Consider the following 21,286-nt stretch of genomic DNA (forward strand, 5'->3'; position numbering starts at 1 on the left):
GTAAGCCTTCATCTAAAGTGAGACTAGCAGCACAATTGGAAGAGCGTAGTCGATGTCACTGAACTGTGCATGTAGAAATTTTTGAAATGATGTATCTTTGGCTATGTATATTTTCACCAAAAAAAAAAAAAAGTCGAGAAGTTAGAGGGTTGACATGTTGCGGGGTTGTTAACCAATGTCATAAAACAATACGTGTACTACTGTTTCATGAGAAACTGTTTGTTCTGTAAGCCTTCACCTGAAGTACAATTAAAAAAAATGCTAAAAATATTAATTTTGTCCTACAAATGAAGGTAATTGGGCAAGAAAAAGAAGCTAAGGAACTAAAGGGGATGCTGTGACTCCTTTTTCTCCCTCAAGAAAAGGGTGTTAATGATGACATGAAATACAGATGAAGGCTCATTCAAATCAACTACATTAATTTTAGTTTAGATAACTTTATTTTTTAAATTCCATTTGGAAGCTTTATGTTGCTGGCAAATAAGTATAATTTATGTATTATGTTATAAAAGCTGGTATCATTCTCAATTATCCTCTATTCAGGGTTTATGAAAATGAAGCTTTAAAAGGAAAAAAAGGCATTCTTTTCCTTTCCCTTTGCTGCTCTGAGAGAGCCAGAAGTAATGACAATGACAGTCGCTGATCAGGAAGATTACAGTGTGCCTGATGAGTGAGTCCCAAAAGGGATACATGTAACTGATCTTTACTATCTTAATCCTCTGCCAATATTTAAACAAAATACAATTGTAAAGGGTTTTAAAGATAAACACTACTAAAGAAGAATTCCTTGTCAGGGTATATAGAATTCCATTACAGATAAAACAGAAATGGTAGCTTTTTCTTTTCTTTTAAATTGCTACTGCAGAATCTAACATAATTCACATTTCAAACCAAATTGAGATGTAGAAAAAATATACAGAAAGCAATAAAGCTCTAGAGTGGGGAAAAAAAAAGCACTTCAAATCTTTATTCTATAGCAGCTAGTCTATCTTGAGAAAAACACAATCAATTATACATAAGCCAACTTCATATTTCAGGCATCTTTTTCTTTCTTAAGTTATAATACTAAATTAATGATATCCCTAGTCTCCTAATCTACTCAACACAATTGAGTTATATTCATTTTTTAAATATAAAAATTAAAGCAGTTCAATTAAGGTACGTTAAAAAGGGTGGTTACACTTAATCTAAAATAAAGTTTGGAGCCTTCAAAAGTACCCTTTGGAAATTAAAATAAAAATTAAAAAAGAAACCACAAACATATTTAATTTGTTTTTTAAAAAAAAAAAAAACCCACCGTTGTCGAGTCAATTCCGACTCATAGCAACCCTACAGGACAGAAGAGAACTGCCCCAATAGGGTTTCCAAGGAGCAGCTGGTGGATTTGAACTGCCAACCTTTTGGTTAGCAGCCAAGCTCTTTAACCACTTGATTTGATAAGGCAAGTTAAATTACATTTTATCCACTTATTTTAGAGAAACAATATTAGCACAGAATTGATTACCCATGTAAGAATACATAAATAATAAAAGAAAAATTATAAGGCATGCAAAACCTGTTGCCGTTGAGTTGATTCCAACTCATACTGACCCTACAGGACAGAGTAGAACTGCCCCACAGGGTTTCCAAGGAGCAGCTGGTGGATTCGAACTGCTGACCTTTTGGTTAGCAGCTGAGCTAAACATAGCACCACCAGGGCTCCATAAGACATCCAATAGGGAAAATTATAAAATCAGCATAGCTCTCAGATTTTGCTCAGCACTGGACTGGATAATTGTTTTGGAGGGCTACCTGTGCATTTTAAGATGTGTAACAGCACTCCTTTCCTCTACCCACTAGATGCCAGTAGCACCCCTTCCCCCAGTTGTGAGAATCAAAACTGTCTCCAGAAATTGCCAATTATCCCCTGGGTACAAAATCATCCCAGGCTGAGAACTACTGGCTTAGACCTAAAATGACCTTCTTATGAAGGTTTTGTACTAAGGCTAAAAAAAAATAATAATAACAATAAAAAAGAGTGAAAGAGAAATTCAATAGTTACCGGGTGAAAAAAATAAAACCATATTTCAAACAACCAAAAATGAAGAAATAAAATCTATTTATGAATGGCATCATATCTACCCAAGAAAATTCCTCCTTTTTCTTGAATAAATACTCTTGATATTCCAAAATAAATATTTAAAAATATAACTGTTATGGTGGAGCAACAAGCTCCTATCAGAACAGTTCTCCTACAGATAACAGATGTAAAGACAAATACAAAAAAACAAAAAAAAACCTACCTGAAGGCAGTGGAGCATGAACAAAAGCAAGCATTTCATGGAGGGGAATCAAAATTTGGTGGAAGGGAACAGCAGAGGGATACAATCTCAAATTGCTGAACATATGAAAAAACAAGAAACTCTGACCCATTCTAAAGAGAAAAAAAATCAACAAATATCAATCCATACATTATTAAAATGTTGGAATTAACACAAAAGGATGTTAAAGCAGCTATTATAACTATGAAGTCCCTGAGTGGTGCAAACAGTTCATGCACTCAGCTGCTAACGAAAGGCTGGAGGTTCAAGTCCATTCAGAGGTGTCTCAGAAGAAAGGGATGGAAATCTACTTCCAATAAAATCAGCCATTGAAAACCCTATGGAGCACAGTTCTACTCTGACACAGATGCGGTTGCCATGAGTCAGAATCAACTCAACGATAACTGGTTTGGTTGATTATAATTATGTTCAATGAAATAAAGGAAAATATGCCCTCACAGAGAATGAAAAAAATAAAAAACTCATCAGAGAAATAAAAACTATTTTAAAAAAGAAAGAAAGAAATGGAAAGCCTAGAACTATAAAATATCTGAAAAAAAATTCACTGGATGGGCTTAATAACACAATAGAAATAAAGAAGAAAAAGTCAGTAAACTTGAAGATGGAACAATAGAAATTATCTGAGAAACAGAGAGGAAAAAAGTAGGAACAAAAAAAAAAAAAAAGAGCCTTAAGGACTTGTGGGACAATATAAAAAATTCTAACATACATGTAATTGGAGACCCAGAGTGAGAGAAGATTGAGTGGGATGGGGGGAAAAAATTGAAGAAATAATGGCTAAAATTTCCCCAAGTTTGGCAAAAGATATAAATTTACTAATCTAAGAAGTTCATTAATCCTCTGAGCAGGATAAATGTGAAGAAAACTATGGTAAGTACATCATAGTTAAACTGCTGTAAACCAAAGAAAAAGAGAAAATAGTGAAAACACCCAGAAAAAGAAGAACACATTAAATACAGGAGAACAATAATGCAAGTGATTGCTGATGTCTCATCAGAAACAATGGAGGCCAGAAGATAGTGGAAAACCATCTTTAAAGTACACGGGGGAAAAAAAAAACGTCAGTCCAGAATTCTATATCCTGCAAAAATGTCCTTCAAGTACAAAGGTAAACAAAGATATTTTCAGATAAAAGAAAATTACAAGAAATTCATTGCCAGAAGACTTGCACTTTAAGAAATGTCAAAGGAGTTTCTTCAGGATGACGGGAAATGATACCAGGTGAACACTCACATCTTTTTATTTCTTTAAAATATATATAAATATATATGACTATCTCAGTAAAAATTACAACACTGTGGGATTTTTAATGTATGTAGATATAATGACTTTTGGATACAACACCAAAAACACAATTCATGAAAGAAAAGAAAAAATCGGTAAGTTTGACTTCATTAAAATTACACACTTTCGGGACTCAGGCAGACATGGCTGCGGCAGCATGCTTGTCCGTTTTCCCATTCTTGCCTATTCTGTAATATTCTTTGGACTTGGGCAGACATGGCTCTGGCAGCATGGTTGTCCACTTCCCATTTCTGCCCCTTTGAATATATGCCGAATAAAACTTCCTTTTTGCTTTACTAAAATTTATGATGTTTTTCCCCGACAACAGTTAATGGTGTAGTCATCAAGGATTCTGAAGCTATGAAGCCAGTCAACCTCGAGGAGACCTGGACTGTGGAGCAGAGGCTACCAAAGGAGAGGTCCTATCTTCTGGACCCAAGAGTTCCCACTCCATGTCCCTTCGACACTGACAGGATAAGTTTTTACTTTGCTGATTTGCTGAAAACGTTTGACCAAAATATCTCAACAAAAAGACGGACTATATTGGACTTGTGAAAAAGACTGATTAGACTCAATCAAGATTTCCAGAACTCTTATGCAGAAGCTGATCAGTTCTCAGACTGCGGCTGATCCAGAACCACATGGAACAGAAATTAACTACGTACGACTGAGTAAACAAAAGGAAATTATGGTTTTTTAATATTGCTGATGTTTTAAGGTCCTAATTTCTGGATATAAGAAACTATTTTCCTTTCTCCTAAATTATCTAACTAATTGGCTTAGATATTGTAACTCTTGAATTAGAAGTTCCTGTTGGTAAACTTAACAAAAAGTTGTAAATATCATAACCAGAGAAGTATCTGAAATCTGAGCTATGATTTTACAAAATAGAATAACAGTAGATTTCCTATTAGTTCTCCCAAGAAACAGTTTTGTGCCTTAATAGGTAAATGTTGCTGTATTTACATTAATACTCAATCTGAGATTTTGCAGAATATAGTTGCTGTTAAGGCACATGAAAAGCCATTACTGATGCTGCTTAGGTATAAACAAACACCTCATGAGATTTGTTTCCTTGGTTCAAAGACCTTAGGGTCATGGCTTCATTGGTTATTTCAGACAATTGGCCTAATATTATTGTTAGTGCTTCTGTTTTATTTCCTAGTTTGCTGTATAGTGCCTGGGATCTTAAAAACCAGATGATGCCCAATTACCATTTGTGGAGCATTTTTGATAAAAGATTCCATAACAAGATCATGATCCAAAGGAAAGAACGCTGAGAGAGTTGTATGTAATTCTCCTGGAATCCAGATTTCTGGTTTTCATGGAGGTTGCAGCAACTCACACAGGACATCGCCTTTGAGTGTCCTTTTGAACCTCGAGGTTTGAGGGGAAAAAAATAAGGTTCCTGAAGCCACTTTGAGTCAAACAATGGTCCAGATAAACCAATAAGACCATTTTGCTCTGGGTATTGTGCTTTTTTTTTTTTGAAGAATTCAGTCTGGTTTAGGAAACTAACTTCAAAGATCAGACTGAGAGTTACGTTTAAGGTAAATAAGTAATTAGTTTAATCAGTCTTTAAGACAGTGTTGTATGAAACACCTGTCTAATGTTTGTAATCGAACTGTCACCCTCTTAGGATACAGAAAATTATGTATCTTAAAGAAACCAGGTTCTCAGAGGAGGTCAACATCATGGCTCAGACTCCATTTTGTCTTAGGTTCCATTTCTGCTTCTGAGAAAGTGACCCATGACTATTAATAGGTAAACCAAGGAGGGGCAGCTTGCCGTTGGGAAGAGCAGTTAGTATGTTTTAAAAAGACTTATTGAAGACATCCTACAGGAGAGGTCCATCCTGTATTATCTTGCTAATCATTAGTTGTCTAATGAAAACTTGTTTGTCACATGTAAATTTTTCTATATTTTCTGTTTTCTCTAGACAAAATTTGTGTGCTTTTTATGAATATATATTTCTGTGTGATAGATTCAACTATACTAATTTGGATGATCCCTTTCCAACTGATAGCGGGCAATCTCTTGTTTAGATTTCTGGGCAATGCGCATTGGAAACTTTAGGATTATCTTTAGATATTCATAGTAATAATGTTAGTAAATATTGGTAAGGTTAATGTTAATTTGTTACACATTGTAAAATGAAAGTCAGAAGAAAACCCATTGGTCCAACACTCAGGATATGGTTGGCAGCTTTATTTCTACTTACGGTTAATTCCTACTTATGGTAGAGATGAATTGGAGAAATCTTTAAGAAAATTTGTCAGCCACTATGGGACAAATAACAGATGAGATGGAAGCACAACAGTGATCTCTAACCTCATAAGTCAAGGTGACATAAGATAACAAAATATCCTTAGATTTTTTAATTAGTGTAGTCTGTGCTGTAGCAAATACCTCTTGTTACATTTGGATAAATAACACAGGAGATGTAGGTTACACACTGTAACACTTCTACAAACACAAGATTTGTTTGGTTGGTTACCATCAGGAATAAATACATGGGCTAGATCAATATTGCAAGGAATAGTAATATTCTTAGTCTACATCCTGATAGTATTAGGCATAATAAAATTTATCCTCTATTGTCTTACACACCTAAAAGGCAAAAGAAGGCCTCAGGCTGAAATATTGATGTACATTGAGTCTGCTCACTCCGGCAATGTGACTGATGAGAACATTGCTGTTACTTAAGATCCTGGTGAAGAACCAGATGGTATCCAGTGGAAAACCAGCACATGAGTTTAAAGAGCCTGCAATGGCCCCATCTAGGAGCTTGACTAAGTCCAGGTATTGATCATCGATGTGTTATCTCCAATATCCAATCAAAACAAGGGAATGATTTAGGAAATAATATTGGAGTCATTATTCCCTGTCCTTGAGCATAGAGAATGTGACCCAGCTGGAGATGGGCTCACAAGGACTCACAAGGACACGTCAACTGGGCCCCTAGGTATAAAGACAATAGCTAAGATAATCTTGGAAAATATCTTTTAGGGAAACTTTCACATAAAGCTGATCAGACACAACACAAACGACTTTCCACTCTCATCTTTTTCTATTAGCATTTAGTGAATAAAAATTTGTTGGACCAATGAAGACCCTCCTGACTCTCCTTACTGAAACCTGTACCCATGATTGTTAAGAAAGACAATTCAAAATGTAAGATCATAGTTTCTAGCCAATCTGAAAAGGCTAAGCTCTCAATGGTTTTGCCCATTTGTCACGTTAATATATACTGATGACTCTGTAATTGTTCTTTGGACTTGGACAGACGTGGCCCTAGCAGCATGGTTATCCATTTTCCCACTTTTGTCTGTTCGGTGATATTTGCTTGGACTCGGGCTGACATGGCTCTGGCAGCATGGTTGTCTGCTTCCCACTTCTGCCTTTTTGAATATATGCTGAATAAAACTTTCTTTCTGCTTTACAAAAAAAAAAAAAATTACACACTTTTGCTCTGTGAAAGGCACTGTTAAGAGAGTGAAAAGACAAGCCACAGACTGGAAGAAAATATTTTCAAAACACATATCCAATACGGGACTTGTGTCCAAAATATACAAAGAACACTTAAAATTCAGCAATAAGAAAACAAACAACGTTATTAAATAGGCAAAACATTTGAACAGACACCTCACTAGACAAGATACAGACAGGAAATAAGCATGAAAAACGTTCAACATCATATGTCATTAGGGAATTGAAAATTAAAGCAACAATGAGATACCACTACAAACTAATTACAATTGAAAAAATGCAAGATTTTAATAATAGGAGAAACTGTGGTGGGGGAGAGTTAGGGAATATATGGGAACTCCATGTACTTTCTGCTCAATTTTTCTGTAAACCTAAAACTGCAAAGTCTATCAATTTTTTTAAATTTAAGAAATATAAAAAATTTTTAAAGCCAATAGATTATTTAAAATATAATTCTTAGAAATTTTCAAATAATCTACAAAGAAAGGCAGAAAAGGAGTAACAGAGGAATAAAACTGAGGGACACAGAGAAAACAAATAACAAAAATGATGTCTCTAAATCCAATAATACCAATAATTACATTAAATATTAGTGGACTAAACACAACAATTAAAAGACAGAGATTATCAAAATGCATTAAAATTATATGTTGTCTTATAAAACCAAGTGGGGATGGAGTGGGAGAACGGAATGAAAAGGGAGGGAAAAATCTCAATCTGAAAAATTCAGCAGGGAGGGCAGAAAAAGTAGGACTAATTGAAAACACATAAAATGGCAGAAATAAATCCAAATATCAGTTAAGGATAAATATAAAGAGATTAAAATCTTCAGTTAAAATATAAAGATTTTCAGACTAGATTAAGAAAAAAAGAATTCCAGCTATATGTCATTCATAAGACATACCTAAAATATAAATGATTTTTAAAAACAATATGCTAGTAAAATACTAACCAAAGAAAACCTTTCAACTATCACATAAAGCAGAATTTAAGGCAGAAAGAATTACTAGAGATGAAGAAGGTCAGTTCATTATGATAAGCAGTTAAATTCAACTGGAAGCTACAGCAATTCCAAAAAGTAGGAACCTAATGCACCACTCGTCTGTCAGTTTGTCACACTGTGGTGGCTTGAGTGTTGCTGTGATACTGGAAGCTATGCCACCAGTATTTCAAATATCAGCAGGGTCCCCCGTGGTGGACAGGTTTCAGTGGAGTTTCCAGACTAAGACAGACTAGAAAGAAGTACGTGGCAGTCTACGTCTGAAAAAATTTGCCAATGAAAACCTTACAAATAGCAGCAGAATATAATGAGGGATATCATTGCTGATGTCAGATGAATCTTGGCTGAAACGAGAGAATACCAGAAAGATGTTTACCTGTGTTTTACTGAATATTCAAAGGCATTCAGCTATGTGGATCATAACAAATTATGGATAACACTGCAAAGAATGGAAATTCCAGAACACTTGTGTTCAGAAGGAACCTGTACGTAGACCAAGAGGCAGTCGTTCCAACAGGACAAAGGAATACTGCATGGTTTAAAATCAGGAAAGGTGTGCATCAGGGCTGTATCCTTCACCCTACTTATTCAATCTGTATACTGAGCAAATAATCTGAGAAGCTGGAATATATGAATACATGTGAAAAAGAGAGTTTAACGAAATTGTTTATTACAAAAATCAGTATACCAAAGTCAACTGTATTTCTATACAACAGCAAAATACTTATAGAAGATATAAATTTTATTTTATAATGTATCAGAAGGTATGTAAGCCCTTCGTGGAGAAAACCATAAAATTTTACTAAAAGGAGACTAATAAATAAAAGTATATACAATGTGTATATATTAGAAGTTTCAATATAATAAAAACCAAACCTGTGGCCATCGAGTCAATTCCAATACACAGCGACCCGACAGGACAGAGCAGAACTGCCCCATAGGGTTTCCAAGTACTCAAAATCCACAAGCCATTACAATAAAATCGATAAATTCAACTACATGAAAATCAAAATCCTGATGGCAAAAAATATCAAAATCAAAAGACAAATGACAAATAGGGTGTGAAGAATGAGGATTATCTGCACCTCCTAACACACACAAATAGAGTTTACCTCCTTAACACATGTAAAGAAGGAATCAGTAAGAAAAAAGATCAACAACCTAATTAAAAAAAAAAAAAAGACACCAGCTATGAATAAATAGTTCACAGAAAGAGAAATAAATACAAACTGCCTTTAATCATATAAAAAGACACTCAACCTCACTCATCAGACAAATGCATATTAAAACTATATGAAGTATACTCTTCAACTATCAGACTAGGAAAAACATTTAACCATTTAACAACATATTCTCATGGTAAGGCTACAAGAAAAGTTGCCCTCATACTTTGCTGGTAAACCCATTGCCGTCTCGTCGATTCTGACTCATAGTGATGCTATAGGACAGGGTAGAACTGCCCCATAGGATTTCCTGGGCTGTAACTCTGTATAGAAGCAGACTGCCACATCTTTCTCCCATGGGGCGGCTGATGGGTTCAGACCATCGACCTTTCAGTTAGCAGCCAAGCACTTAACCACTGTACCAGAAGGGCGCCTCACTCTGCTGGTCGGAATATAAATTGTTATATCCACTACTGAAGGCAATTTAGCAATATCTAGAACAATACAAATGCATGCACCCTTTCACCAAATAATCTCACTTCTGGGAACCTATCCTATAGATATGGTAGCACATGAGGGGAATATGTATGCACAAGGTTATTGCAATATTGCTTGTAATAGCAAAAAAGTAGTAACAACCCAAATGTCCATCAACAGGAAACTGGTTAAATAAACTACAGAACCACCATAATGAGAAACTATACATTGTTTAAAAAAAAAAGAAAAAAAAGAACCACCTCACTATTCAGATATAGAAAGAATGCAAAGATAAAAAGTTAAGAGAATAAAGTAAGGTGAGAATAATATATATAGTATGCTTTTTGAATGAAAAGGGAAGGGGGAGTAGGAATATATATGCATATCGTATTAAGAAATTCTTGAAAGATATACAGGAAACTAACAAAAATAATTACCACTGGTAGGCAAGGCATGGAGTGAGGGAGCAAGGATGGAGGCAACTGAATGGAAGCAAGATATTTTTTAATTTGAGATATGTGAAGTATTTATTTAAAAAATTATTTTATAACTTAACAGGAATTTATTTTACAGTGTCTTAGTCATCCTGCACTGCTATAACAGAAATACCACAAGTGGATGGCTTTAACAAACAAAGTTTATTCTCTCACAGTCTAATAGGCTAGAAGTCAGAATTCAGGGAGCCAGCTTCAGGGGAAGGCTTTCTCTCTCTGTTGACTCTGGAGGAAGGTCCTTGTCATCAATGTTCCCCTGAAATAAGAGCTTCTCAGTGCAGGGACCCTGGGTCCAAAGGATGTGCTCTTCTCCTGGCACTACTTTCTTGGTGGTAGGAGGTCCCCATCTCTCTGCTCGCTTCTCTTGTATATCTCAAAAGAGATTGGCTCAAGACACAATCCAGTCTTGTAGATTGAGTCCCGCCCCATTAATGTAACTGCCGCTAATCCCATTCATCAACATCATAGAGATAGGATTTACAACATATAGGAAAATTAAATCCGGTGACAAAATGGTGGACAATCACACAATACTGGGAATCATGGCCCAGCCAAGTTGACAGATATTTTTGAGGGACACAATTCAATCCATGATATATGAATGTATGATATATATTTGTCAAACTTCATCAAATGATATAGTTAAGATTCATGTATTTCATTACATATATGTCTTTTATCTTAACAGAAGAAGAAACCTAAATACTTACTTCTAGTTAGTAACAAGCATGCTAAAGTATTTAGGGGTAAGTGTACTGATGTCTGCAATTTACTTTGAAATGCATAAAAAAACAAGATAGATTAGTGTATGGATAGAGCAATGGTTAGATACATGATAAAGAAAGCATGGAAAAAACGTTTGGCTGCTAACCAAAAGGTCAGTAGTTTGAATCCACCAGCCGCGCCTCAGAAACCCTATGGGGCAGTAAAATGTTAACTGCAGAATCCAGGTGGTGGGTATAGGAAATGTTCAGTATAAAATTCTTTCAGCTTTTCTGTATGTTTGAAAATTTCATAGTAAAATATTAGAAAATTTCTTTTAAATATAAAAAAAATTTTAAATAAGAGAACTCTAGAATCAATAAATAAGCAAACAACCCAACAGAAAAAAATGAGTAAAAGACACAAACAGGTGTTTAATAAAAGAAGATACACAGATGTTCCATAAACATGAAAAGTTGCTCAACCCTACTTCTAACCAGGGAACTGCAAATTAAAACCACACTGACACAAAAGGACAAATAGTGCATGATCTCACTTTTATAAAAAAAAGTAGGTATACACCTACAGAAAGCAAAGTTCTTTGATGGTTACCAGGGACGGGAGGGGGAGGAGGGAATCACTCTCTAGAAAGTAGACACGTGATATTCTTGGTGATCGGAAAGGCAATACCCAATATGGGGGAAGTCTGCACAACGTGACCAATGTAAATGATGACACTTACAAGTACACAAGAATAAGGGATGTTTTTAGTAAATGCTATAACACATAAAATTTTGCAATAACAACCAAAAAATACGTGTGTGCTTACATAGATAGATATGTGTGCATATGTGTGTACAGGAAGACAGATGTTGAGTGTATGACAGTGCATGTTAGCTGTAGCTGTAGGCATATGTATACACGTAGTTCCTGACTTACGCCAGGGTTCTGTTCCAATGACTCTGTCATAAATTGGTTCTGACGTAAGTTGAATATTTCATTTTTTTCTCATTATTATTACCTTTTATTATCAGTATCTTTATAAATACTGCAGTGTTTTGGACAGAAAATCATAAAATTGAACATCTACAAGTGAATATCTGAGAATGATAACATCAGCAAATCATGCACTGCAACATCGTATACAGTACATATTACTAATGATAAGAGCGGTCGTTAAGCACGGCTGTCATAACTCGAATTGTGTGTGCTGCATGTATATTCACACGTATAATAAAGCACATAGGAGGCACAGTTATAGAGACTTCCTGGACATAACCAAACATCTCACAGGATTGGTTTACTGGGTTTGAAGGCTTAGGATCAAGTTTCATGAGACAACTCAGTCAATTAGCACAACATAGTTTATAAACTTTATGTTCTACATCCTAGTTTGGTGAGTAGCATCTAGGGTCTTAAAAGCTTGCAAGTAGCCATTTAAGATACAACTGTTGGTCTCTACTCTTCTAGAGCAAAAGAGAAAGGACACCAATGACTCAATGAACAACCAAGTCTACAGGACTAACAGCCTACGTGAACCACAGCCTCATCTATCCTGAGACCAGAAGAACTAGATGGTGCCCAGTTACCACCACTGACTGTTCTGACCAGGGACACAATAGATGGTCCTGGATAAAATGGAAGAAAAACATAGAACAAAATTCAACTCTTAAAAAAAGGCCAGACTTATTGGACTGGTAGAGACTAGAGGAACCCCTTAGACTGTTGCCCTGAGATACTGTTTAAACTTGGAACTGAAACCACTCCCAGAGTTCACCTTTCAGTTAAAAAACAGATTGGATCATAAAAGAAACAACATCACTAGTGAGTACTGAGCACTTTATAAAAGAAAAAAATCATCTATATGAGACCAAATGGTCAACATTTACCCTAAAGCAAAGATGAGATAGTAAGGGGGGATAGGGAAGCTAGATTAATGGAAACAGAACAACCAGAATGGAAATAAAGAGAATGGTGACACATTGTGAAAAATTAACAAAAGCCACTGAACAATATGTATATATAGGAATTGTTAAATGGGAACCTAATTTGCTGTGTAAACTTTCACCAAAAACACAATATTTTTTAAAAAAGAAATATTAGCACTAAAAAAAAAAAAAAAAAAAAAAAAAAACCCACAGATACCAATTCTCAGACATCAGATTGGCAAAAATTCAAAATGTCAAAGAGATGTGGAAATAACCCAAACACCCACTAACAGTAGAATAGCTCAGTAAATCATGAGATATTTGCATGATGAAATATACTACACAGCAGTGACAGCGAATCAACTTCTGACACCTATATCCAAAGGTAAAAATCTCAAAATACATTTTGAGTAAACTAAGCAAGTAATGCAGTACTTAAAGAATATAGGTAGCACAATTCTAAATTAAGTTCAAAAATAGGCTAAACTAAACAACGTATCATTCAGGCACAGCGATGTGAAAAAACTAGAAAGAAAAGCAAGGAAATAATTCATGAAAAAAAACAGGACAGTGGTTGTCACTAGGAGGAAAGTGCAATTAATATGAGGGAAAGGTACACAGGTGGCTTCTAAGGTACTGATAGTGCACTATTTCTTAACTTGGATGCTAAGTAGATGCGTGTTCATTATTATTCTTAAATATGTTTTCATAGACTCTTTTGCAAATATATTTCACAATAAAAAGTTTCTTAAATACGAAAAATTCCAGTAATATTACCCATTTAAGGATCAATGAAGTATTCTTATAATATTAACGTAAGCATTCAAATGAAACTATTCAATAAGTATCTCCAGCTTAACATGCTGCAAACTGAAATCCTGGTTTCCAACCCCCCACACTTGCTCTTCCTGTTGTCTATCCCACCTACGTAAATGGCATCAGCAGCCTCCCAGTTGCTCAGCCCAAAAACCTTGAAGTCATCCTTGATCTCTCTCTCTCTTTCACTCAAATCCCACACCCAAACCATCTGCAAATCGTGTTATCTCTCCTTAAATCATATGTGAAATCCATTCACTTCTCATCAACTTCACCGTACTACCGAGGTCAAGCCACCAGCATCGCTCACGTGGATAACTGCCACAGCCTCCTTCCTGGTCTCCCTGTTGCTCCCCTCTCTACAGTCCGTTCTTAACTCGCAGCCAGAGTGACTGCTCTAAATTGTAAGTTGGGGCAAGTCATCCTTTGCTCAAAACTCACCTGGTGTTTGTTGTTGTCAGCGGCCATCGAGTCAGAGTAGAACGATGCTCTGTAGGGTTTTCACGGCTGTGACTTTTTAGAAGCAGATCGCCAGGCCTGTCTTCCGAGGAGCTTCTGGGTGGGTTTGAACAGCCAGCCTTTCGGCTAGTAGTTGGGTGCTTAACCATTTGCACCACCCAGGAGACTCCCATTTCCCTCAGAGTAAAAGCCAGGAATTCATATGACGGCCTACTTGGTCCTCCCAATTCCAGCTCCTACTACCTCTCCTTCACTCTCTCCCTCACCCCAACTGCTCCAGCCACAATCTTGCTATTCCTCACACATGCCAAGCAAGTTCCAGCCTTGGGCCCTCCCTTCCAATCCACATGGCTTGCTCCCTTATTTCCTTCATGTCAAGAGCCCAAGTGACACCATATTAGAGAGGCTCACTGGGACTAAACCTGTTAACCCATGGCCGTCGAGTTGATTCCGACTCATAGCGACCCTACAGGACAGAGGAGAACTGTCCCATTGGATTTCCAAGGAGCGGCTGGTAGATTTGAACTGCCAACCTTTTGGTTAGCAGCTGAGCTCTTAACCACTGTATCATGAGGGCTCCTAACTGGGTCCATCTTCTGTAAAACAGAAAACCACTCCTGCAACCCAACACTCCCTTTCCCCTCACTTGTCTATCACTCTCCAACCAATCACCATCTAACTGACCGTGTATTTTCTTATTTATTGCCAGTCTCCGCTCACTAGAATGAAAGCTCCATGTGGGAAGAATTTTTATGTTTTGTTTCCTACTACATCCCCAGTACCTAGAAGCATGCCTAAGTAAGGGCTTAATAATATTTGAACAAAGGAACAACCTTTTATAAAACTGGTTTTTAAATAATAAGCATTCGTTATAATTTCAAGTTATGAAATCAACTTATGAAAGTACAAAATTCATAAACAGGCATGAAAAGATAAATTAAGTATCACTATATAAAAAATCAAGCACATGCATGCGTTCCCCTGAATTTCTCTGTTTCCAAAGGGAAACAAAGAAATAGCTAGGAGTCCAACTTGCAAGGAATTTAAAACTGATTTTAAAGAAATCAAGAAAAGCAAAGTACGCCAGACTTTTATAAAGCAAAACTGAAATAAACCTATCATTAGTAGCCCATACCTCCACATGAATTAATGTACTCTTGTGCAGTTAAGTTCTAAGGTAGAAGAACTTCCTAACTCAGCAAAACAAGCCTTAATTACTTGCCAAGCCAACAGGAAATCAAGAAGGCCAAAAACAATGCAGGCTAGAAGGCCCCCTAAACATCATCCAGCACTGCCCTTGGCTGCCATCGAGTCAGCCCCCAACTCATGGCGACTCCACGCACCACAGAACGAAACGCTGCCTGGTCCAGTGCCATCCCCATGATCAGCTGCCGATCAGACGACTGTCATCCACAGGGTTTTCACTGGCTGATTTTCAGAAGTAGATTGCTAGGTCTTTCTTCCTAGGATGTCTTAGTTTGGAAGCTCTGCTGAAACCTGTTCAGCATCACAGCAACACAAACGACGAGCCTCCACTGACAGACGGGTGGTGACTGTGCATGAGGTGCATTGGCCAGGAATTGAACCAGGGTCTCCCGCATGGAAGGAGAGAATTCTACCACTGAACCCCCACTGCCCCATTCACCCAGTATTAGCCCCTTTATTTTTACAAAAGAAGAAACTGAAGACCTGAAATGACTGAAATGACCTGGGGGGAACTCGAAAGCGTTCTGTGCCAAAATTAGCAATAATGGGAAAACACTACAAGCGACAAAAAAAAAAAAAAACAATTTAGTTTGCCCGTTCAGTTGTGGTCCTTGCTATGGTAAAATTCTGCTTTTATAAAACTAGAGACAAAATGCATCTCCATGGAAACAATGTTTCCCAAGTATACATGGGCGACTGAAAAGTATGGTTTTCTATGCAGGTCTTCTCATCCTAAGTACATACATAAGATTTGGGGTAGAAAGATACTAAAAAGAGCAGAGCTTTATAATCAGACAGGTCTGGATTTGAATTCTGGCTCCACCACTGACTTTGATCTTAGGCAAGTTACTAAGCCTATCCAAATGGCCTAGTTTTTTAATTAGCAAGATAGGGATAATTAATACCTACCGTATAAGTTTGTTAAGAATATTTAAAAAGTGCTAGTCATCTAATTAAGGGTCTCATACGTTCCTGGCTACAGTCCACCTGCAGACTTTCTGACCTTTTATTTACAGCTGCATAATGCTCAGTAAGAATCACCATCACTGATGGGCCTCTGTTAGTTTTTTGATTAACGTACTATCAGCTGCTGAGCATGGGAATTCTACCAACGGCAGAGGATGGCACAGCTGACATTGCTATCGATAGGTATTTGTCAATAATGATAGCAGCTACCAAGTGCTACCCGTGTAAGGCAAAATAAAAGGTTGTGTAAGATTTTTTCTTAAGACGTTAAGGTTAAATCATCTGTTTCCGACTACACGTATGAAGCCTGATCAATTACACCATTTCAAAACTGGAAGGAATCCTGGAGGTCATACTGCAGGAATCCTCTCCACAATATGTTAGATGACATGAGATGACCAACTTCCATGAAAGCCTTCTAGTACACCAAGGTCTTCAACAGGTAGAAGTTTATAACATTTTCTAACCTTTCTAACTATCAGAAGAGCGTTTTCCCCCCATTAGAATGGATAAGTGATGAAAAAGTGAATGGCAATGTGCACATGCCACACACACTACACGCTTTTGCAAATGTATATCTCTACATACTGTTTTCATTTGGGGGTGGAAGAAGACAAGTTCCAAAACTGCATCCTGAAATTTATATTTATGTCCTTGTAACAAAATACATCTTAGAAACTCTCCCCATAAATGTATAAAACCTGGAGAAAACATACCTGGGATGATATCGTTGATATGCAAAAGGAGTGTACTTTCAACACTTGCAAAACTACAAAGCTGTATTCCATTAAATTTTCCATCCCAGTTGCCAATAGGATTATCCTAGAAATCAAATAATAAACTTTTAAAAAAAACCCTCCTCAATAAAATATAAATATGGAAGTTTGTATTTTCCATAAAAGAGACCTCCAAAAAATTTTACACTGGTAAATTTTCACTATTTTGCCTAAAAGAAAAATGCTATATTAGGAATAATTGCCACTGCAACAAAGATTTCTCTTTGGTGGAGAGATGAAATCCAAGAATAATCAAGTCACAGTAAACCCACAGACGAGAAAGGAATCAAAAGTGTTTTTAATATTTTACTGGACAATAAATACTAGTTTATATAACGACATCCATCTGAGGTCTACAAAGACATTATCTTGCATCAAAAGATTATTAATAATACATTAATTAATCCTAGCTTGCTCTGATCACTCCTTAGCAGTCCCTCAGTACGTAAATATTCGATTAGAACTCCTGTACGCCTTTCTGTACACAGGAAGTCTAGTTTTTCATTGTTCCTTTGTCATTTTATGGGTATGCAAGACTTTCCTCCACAGTGGAGATTTTGAATTTAATTATTTTATAGTCCAGCATAGGGCCACCTAGTGGTATGGTGCATGGCACCTGATCAAAGAATGCGCCCGTCAGACAAGTGCCCTTGAGTGCCAATCTGTTCAGAGTGCTAAAATAGCTCTGAAAATAGAAGTAGACAAAGAAAATTTACAGAACTTTCCTCTCAAGGAGTATACCAGAGGTGTTTGGAGTGAAAGCTTGCACAAGCCATCTGGGTGACAGAGGGCAGAGGGGAAGAAGCTGGGGGGCGGGGGGCAGACTTCTAGGAAGCTTGCAACCGGTAGATGAGATGATCCCCAGACTGCCACATGAGGAAGGGAAAGCCTCAATGGCTTCTGCCAAATTTGGAGCCTGAACGGAATGTCCTGAAGAAACCGCAGACTAACCCCAGCGATCAGTGATCCTCCTTTTCCAATCTTCCTCCCACCCACCCCACAATCTTTCTAAATAAACATGAATTAATATTTTTAAAATAGTGGTTTAAACAGGTGCTTTACTGTTAGTTTTCCTGAGCGACAAAGTGTGGTTCAAACTTTGCACATAGCCAAGTATTCAGTGAATCCTTGTTTGGTAACTAACTCACAGCGACCCTATAAGACAGACTAGAACTGCCCCATAGGGTTTCCAAGGAGCTCCTGGTAAATTTGAACTGCTGACCTTTTGGTTAGCAACTATAGCACAGCGTAGCTCTTAACCACTACGCCACCAGGGTTTCCAACTACTAATGGCAAAGAGAATTTCCTAGATGAGATAGTTAAGCTCAAAATAACAGAAATTTATGGTAGGACATGCATACCTTACCAACCAAAAAGTATACCCAAAGAAACTAAAAATACTTACTAATATACTTCCATGATGAGTACAAGAGTGTATCGCTCACATTCTCTCCCGCTACTCATTCTAAAACCCATTGCCCTCAAGTCGATTCCGACTCATTGTAACCCTATACAACAGAGTAGAACTGCCCCCATAAGGTTTCCAAGGAGTGGCTGGAGGATTCGAACTGCCGACCTTTCGGTTAGCAGCCGAGCTCTTAACCACTGCACACCGGGGCTCCGCTACTCATTTTAGTGTTTAATAATTCTGTATGAATTCCCTTCTTTATACCTAACAAAATCTTGCCCATATCTTCAATCTACTTTAAGCATGTTTTCAGCCTTTTTCTTCTTCTCTTAATGCACAGGTATAGTTCAACTTACCATACTGGAATGTATTTTTTATTAATAAGTGTAATTGTAAGGTAAGTGTAATTGTAATTAACTGTAAGTATAATTAATAAGTGTAATTATAAGTGACACCCTAAGAGAAAATTGAAAATTGTCTATTCCTCAAAAGCCAAGTGCTTTTCCTATACTCCCATACTTTCCTTAGGTGATTGTTATAAACCAAAACAAAACCCAGTGCCGTGGAGTCAATTACAACTCATAGCGACCCTGTAGGATGGAGCAGAACTACCCCATAGGGTCTCCAAGAAGTATCTGGTGGGCTTGATTGAACTGCTGACCTTTTGGTTAGCAACCGTAGCTCTCAACCACTGCACCACCAGGGCTCCAGTGATTTTTATACTAGTCATTAAAATTAGTCAGAGCCAATAAAATTTTGTAAAACATTATAAAAAAACAGATTACCAAAAAAAAAAGAAGTATTTTCAAAATAAAAAAAATAACACATCAATTGAAACATTGGTTGTTTTTCAGTTTGTTTTCTGTCTACTGGTCAGCTATAAAACGATAAAGGTGGAGGTTGAAAACATTATTCCCAATTTATTCAAACTGGACAAAAGAGTAAATATAATTCTATATCCAGAGTACTGTACCACTTCAATGGTCCTATTCCAAACGTAAATTGGAACACATTCTTTAAATTACTCCAAATAAGTCCATTTTAAATATTCAAAGTATTCAATCTGTACTGAAATTGGTCATAAAACTAACAGATAAATTCATAAAGATAAAATAATCCAAAATTTTCTTACCATGTCCACACCAACAAAATATCCTAAGCTTTCTTTTCCTGGCAAAACATCACAGAATATAACTGTTCCAGATTCTAAAGTTTCTCCAACCTTCAAAGAAACTCTGGAGTTTATTTCCAAAGGGGGGAGTTCAACTTGCATTGTGTCCACTGGCCCTGCATAATCACTTTCCAAACCAGTGTCATCAACTTCTATGATTTCTAGCTTGTCCAAGGCAACAAACACTCCACAATCTTCCTCACACTGAAAAAGCTGCTTCCCTTGGTAGATTCCATCAGTGAACCCTTGGCCACGACCTTCTTCCTAGTTTTTAAGAGAGAGGGAAAAAGGAGACATAGATGATGCACAGGAAAAAGAAATTCCCAGGGTGTCGTTCTGAAAAAATTCCTAATTACATAAGAAACAGAATTGTTAGCAGTTGATGTTATACTTAGGAGGGTGAAAAATAAAAATAGAAAAGGTGTACCTGATGCTAAAATACAATTACCTCGCAAGGAGATTTAAAACTCTATTAAGTAAAATTTAAAAATCAATTCCATTTATTTAAACACTGGGCTGGATTCTATAATGTAGTTTTACCAATCATTTTGTCATAAAAAGACCAATTTATTTTAAAATAAACATTAGCTTCATTTACTGAGCACTTACTATGTATCAGCCACTGTGCTAAATTCTGCATCAATACATCACAAAAACACTGTAAATTGCATAAGACTATCACTATCTTACAGGTAAGGAAACAAATTTAGAGACGCTAACGAACTTGGTTAAGTAACTTGGTAACTCAGTAAATGGCATACATAGTTGAGATTCAAATACCTAATTGTTTTACAATTGCTGCTAAAAATATATTAAATTAAGAAGTAAGCAAACAAATACGGCATGAAATTCTATCTGCAAGAATGCCAAAATGTTATTGGCATTTAAGTTCTCAAGAATTAATGTTAAGTTTCAAAACATAATCACAGAGTCCTTGGGTATCTCTTCAGTAGAAATAAATTCCAAGATGATTTTCATACGTATTATGTAATATCTATAAGCAAGTTTAAAAATGCTGCAACTTAATAAAAAACTTACATCCAAATTATGATTACATACTAGCACACATCAGGAAAAGCTGAGAATCCCACAGATGATAATATCACAACTATCAATGAACAATTTTGTGGAATAATTAGTTTACAAACTGGTAGGGTTTAATATTGTTGGGTTGTTAGGTGCCATCGAGTCACTTCCAACCCACAGCTACCCAATGTGCAACGGAACAAAACACTGCTTGACTGCTAACCTAAAGGTTGGTGGTTCAAACCTACCCAGTGGTTCCATGGAAGAAAAGGGCAGTACCACAAAAAAAAAGGCCTGGCAATTTGCTTCCATTAAGATTTCAGGAAAGACTGGAGGGCATTATGCTGAGTGAATTTAGTCAGTCACAGGAGGACAAATATTATATAAGACCACTATTATAAGAACTCAAGAAAAGGTTTAAACTCAGAAGAAAACATTCTTTGATGGTTACGAAGGTGGGTAGAGAGGGTGAGGGTTATTTACTAACTAGACAGTAGATAAGAATTATCTTAGATGAAGGGAAGGACAGCACACACTACAGGGGAAGTCAGCACAACTGGACTAAACCAAAGCTAAGAAGTTTCCTGAATACAATCAAAT

General features: G+C 36.6%; 1 protein-coding gene across 5 annotated transcripts in view; it reads right to left on the minus strand.

Annotated features, from left to right (window-relative positions):
• CYLD (CYLD lysine 63 deubiquitinase) overlaps positions 1 to 21,286 on the minus strand; it is a 70,077-nt gene that overhangs the window by 38,782 nt on the left and 10,009 nt on the right. For all 5 annotated transcript variants that reach the window (XM_023726920.1, XM_023726921.1, XM_023726918.1 and 2 more), the window contains 2 exons: positions 19,622 to 19,924; positions 17,022 to 17,127 (listed from right to left, as the gene is read on the minus strand). In XM_023726920.1, coding sequence (XP_023582688.1) covers positions 17,022 to 17,127; positions 19,622 to 19,924 — 409 coding nt within the window. The remainder of the gene's footprint in view (positions 1 to 17,021; positions 17,128 to 19,621; positions 19,925 to 21,286) is intronic.

This window comes from Trichechus manatus, unplaced genomic scaffold (genome assembly GCF_000243295.1).
Source record: "Trichechus manatus latirostris isolate Lorelei unplaced genomic scaffold, TriManLat1.0 scaffold00014, whole genome shotgun sequence".
Classification (NCBI taxonomy): Eukaryota; Metazoa; Chordata; class Mammalia; order Sirenia; family Trichechidae; genus Trichechus; species Trichechus manatus.